The sequence below is a fragment of the Octopus bimaculoides genome, chromosome 26 (genome assembly GCF_001194135.2).
Source record: "Octopus bimaculoides isolate UCB-OBI-ISO-001 chromosome 26, ASM119413v2, whole genome shotgun sequence".
Taxonomy (NCBI): Eukaryota; Metazoa; Mollusca; class Cephalopoda; order Octopoda; family Octopodidae; genus Octopus; species Octopus bimaculoides.
The window spans coordinates 9,625,334-9,630,815 of NC_069006.1; the positions used below are offsets into that span (position 1 = coordinate 9,625,334).

The 5,482-nt window shown below is 40.6% G+C and overlaps 1 protein-coding gene across 1 annotated transcript in view; it reads right to left on the bottom strand.

The window, feature by feature from the left end:
• Positions 1–5,482, bottom strand: part of LOC106883514 (uncharacterized) — a 13,906-nt gene that overhangs the window by 3,684 nt on the left and 4,740 nt on the right. The window contains exon 3 of the mRNA XM_052977012.1: positions 3,677–3,850. Coding sequence (XP_052832972.1) covers positions 3,677–3,850 — 174 coding nt within the window. The remainder of the gene's footprint in view (positions 1–3,676; positions 3,851–5,482) is intronic.

The window sequence follows — 5,482 nt, forward strand, 5'->3', positions numbered from 1 at the left end:
CTGGATCCAATTTCTATAAAAAATTTACAACTGCTAACAAAAGTGTGGTACAGTATTTACTTATAAGCATTTAATCCTTTTGTTACCCTATTTCTGTTGAGATGATCTGTGTTTCTTTCAATTACTTTAAATATAACAAAGAATTTAGTAAAATAACTCAGTTATCATCAAGCTAGTGTTAGGAACATAAATTGTGACTAAGGTTTGGTGGAAGATTTTAATTCAGAACTTATGAAATCAAGACATTTGTACGACAGAGCCAGAGGTGGTTTCAGCCAGGTTGGTATTGAAAGGGTTAACATACTTGGCAATTTTGGTTTCAAATTCTGGCCCAAGTTCAGCAAGTTAGGGGGAAGGGCTGAGTCAATTAAAATTGATCCCCAGTGTACAACTGGTACTTATTTCATCAACCGTGAAAGGATGAAAGGTAAAGTCAGTCCCAGTGGCATTTGAACTTGGCAGTGTTTTGTGCTCATGAGCAAAAAACACTTCATTTCACATTGCTCCAGTCCACTCAGCTGTAAAGAGGTACCAACCTGGTAGCTGAGAAGTTTAACCCTGTGGCTGACTGATATCCCATTTGGTGGAGAGGAGTGTTGTACCCTCATGCACCGCAGGAACTGAGTTACATTCTGAACCTTGTGATTCCTGGAGTTCACAACAGGCATAAGCCTAATTCTCCTGAAGAAGGTCTCCTTCATTTCACCCTACTCTAGTCCCCTCTAACGATTCTGCTAGCTTGCTGCCTTAATATACGAGGCAAAGTTAAAAGTTATCTGCACTTCCGCCATAACATATCTTTATTATTGTCGTACTACCTTCTGTGTGGAGGTGCAATGGCCCTGTGGTTAGGGCAGCAGATTCGCGGTCATAGGATCACGGTTTTGATTCCCAGACCGGGCGTTGTGAGTGTTTATTGAGCGAAAACACCTAAAAGCTCTATGAGGCTCCGGCAGGGGATGGTGGCTAACCCTGCTGTACTCTTTCACCACAACTTTCTCTCACTCTTACTTCCTGTTTCTGTTGTGCCTGTAATTCAAAGGGTCAGCCTTGTCACACTCTGTGTCACGCTGAATCTCCCTGAGAACTATGTTAAGGGTACACGTGTCTGTGGAGTGCTCAGCCACTTGCACGTTAATTTCACGAGCAGGCTGTTCTGTTGATCGGATCAACTGGAACCCTCGACGTCATAAGCGACGGAGTGCCAACAACAACAACTACCTTCTGTGCATGCAGGCCTACAGTTGGTACTATAGGGGTCATGTGATTGAAGTTTGAGCCTGATCGTGCCATTTTTGTTTCTGGCTTTACAGCATAAGCACGGCCACTCCACTAGCAATGTGCACCAAAGAAGAACAAAGAGCAGTGATCCGAGAGATGGTTATAGTGAACTGGTTCACCATTACCATCTCTCGAGCTTGCTGAATCTTCTCATCAGTGTTGGAGGTTGACGGGCATCCTGTTCCCCATTTGTACATCATGCTTGTCTGGCTTCAGTTTGTTGGCCAGCAAAGCACTGTATCTTGCTCTGTTGATCATACACCCCTTTTTCAGGTAGTCTTCCAGTATAGACCATTTTGACCCCAAAAAAGGGTTAGCATCACCTTTTCCATAGAAGACTGAGTTTTTGAATTTCTTCGTTGCTGGCAAGCCAGGATGTTCCTACTCCATACTCTGTCTTTTGGATTCCGCCTTATAATGATGGTCCCATGTTTCATCTCCTGTGACTATTCTACTAAAAAATTCCTCACCCTCATTGTTGTAGTGATCGAGTAAACGTTGGCAGACTTCATGACGTTGGTGCTTGTGCTCTGCAGTAAGCTCTCTTGGTACCCATCTTGCACAGACTTTATGGAAGCTGAATTCATCTTGGATGATTTGATAGGTAGAACCAGAACTAATCTGCAGAGAACCAGGACTACCTTATCGACGATAACTCACCAGTTCACCATTACCATCTCTCGAGCTTGTTGAATCTTCTCATCAGTGGTGGAGGTTGACGAACATCCTGTTCCCTATTTGTACATCATGCTTGTCCGGCCACTTTTAACGTTCTCAATTCACTCATACACACTTCTATGCAGTCAGTGCCCATATTGTACTAAAAGTGTCCAATGAACTTCAGCACCTGACACCTTCTGACCAGAGAAATCAGATATCACCATTCTTTGTTCTTCTTTGGTGCACATTGCTAGTGGAGCAGCCATGCTTACACTGTAAAACCAGAAAGAAAAATGGTGCGATCAGGCTCAAACTTCAATCACGTGACCACTATACTACCAACTATAAGAATGTGTGCACAGAAGGCAGTGTGGCAATAATGAAGATATGTTATGACAAAAGTACAGATAATTTTTGTCTGTCCCTCGTATGTGGTAGTGTATTAAGGTTGCTAAATTAATTGCCAGCAATTAATTTATATTTTACTACTAAAGATACATGAGTAGACTCAACTAAACTATATCATAGGTTATCATCAGTATTATATCTCCTGTCCTCCTTGTCGTCATCATCCTCATCATTGTCTTTGTCATCATCAATACTAGCATCATCAACATTATATCTTCCCTCCTCCTCCTTGTTGTCATCATCACCATCATCATCATTGTCATCATGAACACTATCATCACCGTCATCCTAATAACCTTCATCCTAATAACCATCATCATTGTTGTCATTTTAATGTGCACTTTCCCATGCATGGATGGGTCACACAGAATTTGTGGAGGCAGATTTTCTACAGCTGGATGCCCTTCCTGTCACCAACCCTCACCTGTTTCCAAGCAACGTAATATTCCCCCTTGGCCAGACATATTTTCTACAAAAGACTAGAAATAAAGGGACACAGCTGACTGAGTGATACTCATTTACACCTTTCACACAATGTCAAGACAAGGAGTCAGCAACACATGCACACACACACACACTACAGGCTTCTTTCAGTTTCCATCAATCATATATACTCACAAGGCTTTGGGTCAGCCCAGGGCTGTAGTAGAAGTCAGTTGCTTAAGGGCCATACATACAGGTTGTCTTTGCAGATAGGCATGTCGCTGGCATCCTTCTTCTGCTCAGCGATCCTAATTTTGTGGGACCGTGGCTGCTGGTGTCAGGTAAAACGCATCTGTACTGATGCTACATATAGGCACCTGTGCCGGTGCTGTGTGCATGCACCTGATGCACAGGAAGGACATCCAGCTGTAGAAACCAGGCCAAATCAGACTGAAACCTGGTGCAGCTCTCCGGCTTGCCAGCTCTGATCAAACTGTCCAACCCATGCCAGCATGGATAATGGATGTTAAATGACGATGATGGGGATTGGGATGATAATAACGATGATGATGATAATGGTGATGATGATAATAATGATGATGATGGTGATGATGACGATGATGATCATGTGCTTCCAAAGCAGGTTTCTTAACCACATAGCTATACTATAATAAACAGTAATCCTTTCTACTTGAGGCACAAAGCCTGAAATTTTATGGGGCTGGAGCGCCAGTGTTCAATTCGTACTTCTTTTATTGACCACTGAAAGGACGAAAAGCAAAGTCAACCTCAAGAGAATTTGAGTCAAGAACATGGTGAATTGGGAAGGGATCTAAAAAAACATGTTGGGTGTTGAAAAAATACCCAAATCAAAATCTGAAAAACAAGTGATAAAGGTATTTACCGAAATTCAGAAGGCTCCAGAAATCCTTCTTTGTGAGAACTGTAGAAGCGGAAAATATATTTGCAGCGAATTTCAGCAGAACCACCACCATGGTTTGTATGAGGATCAAGAGCTGCCAAACCAATGTAGAAATGTTTGAAGGAAAGAAATTTCTTTCTGCCAACATCAAAAGCCCTGAAGAAGAAGAACAAAGAAAGGAACACTTATAAACATATATATATATAAAAATTCTATAATTATAGGCGCAGGAGTGGCTGTGTGGTAAGTAGCTTGCTTACCAACTATATGGTTCCGGGTTCATTCCCACTGCGTGGCACTTTGGGCAAGTGTCTCCTACTATAGCCTCAGGCCGACCAAAGCCTTGTGAGTGGATTTGGTAGACGGAAACTGAAAGAAGCCCATCGTATATATGTATATATTTATATGTATGTGTGTGTGTATACGTTTGTGTATCTGTATTTGTCCCCCACCAGCATTGCTTGACAACCGATGGTGGTGTATTTACGTTCCCGTAACTTAGCGGTTCGGCATATGAGACCGATAGAATAAGTACTAGGCTTTCAAAGAATAAGTCCTGGGGTCGATTTGCTCGACTAAAGGCGGTGCTCCAGCATGGCAACAGTCAAATGACTGAAACAAGTAAAAGAGTATAAAAGAGTAAAGAGTATAGGGTTCAGCAAAATTGCTTCACCACATACCGAAATTTAGAAATAGCAGTTAAATGTTGTTCCTCGACCATAAGATAACTCCCAGACAGCAATACTCACAATTAACGTAGGTAAAGAGAAAAAATAACGAATCCACCAGGCTTTTTTCTCTCTTTAACTACTGAGTATTGCTGTCTGGGAGTTATCTTATGGTAGAGGAATAATATTTAACTGCCATTTCTAAAGTTTGGAATGTGGTGGAGCAATTTTGATGAACCCTAATTATAATTATGCTTATAATTATAGAATCTTTGTAGAAGGTTACTGATAAAGGTTATTTTAACATACTGAACTACTTGGGAAAATTATTAATTAATTAATTAATTAATTAATTTTACCCTTTACTATATATATATATACACACACACATATATCATCATTTAATGTTTGTTTTCTATGCTGGTATGGGTTGAATGGTTTGAAAACTGATAAGCTGGGGAGCTGCACCAGGTTCCAATCTGATCTGGTATGGCTTCTACAGCTGGATGCCCTCCCTAATGCCACATACATCTATACACACACATACAAACATACGCAGACATATGTGGGTGCATTGTATGTGTATCTTTATCTATCTATCTATCAATCTATAACATACACACACACACATATATATACATACGCATATTCATACACATATACATCCACACATACATACACATAAATGCATACAAACATACACACATACATATACGTACAAGCATACACATACATCTAAAGCAATGTAGAAAAATATCCAACATGAATTAACAGGAAACAGATTTTATTCTATAAAAAAAGCTAAACAAAATCCATTCCCTACTTGGCGCCAATCAAAAACAACGAGCACGAAAAAACATATTATCAATGGTAAAGATGTCTTTTAGCTTAATGATCTCCAAAATGGAGGTGAACACCTTTCTCCATGTGTTCGGCTTGAAAAATTGTTAAGATCTTGGATATTCTCTACTCTTCATAACAAGGAAAAAATATATATATATAAGCGCAGGCATGGCTGTGTGGTAAGAAGCTTGCTTACAAACCACATGGTTCCGGGTTCAGTCCCACTGCATGGCACCTTGGTAGACGGAAACTGAAAGAAGCCTGTCATGTATATATA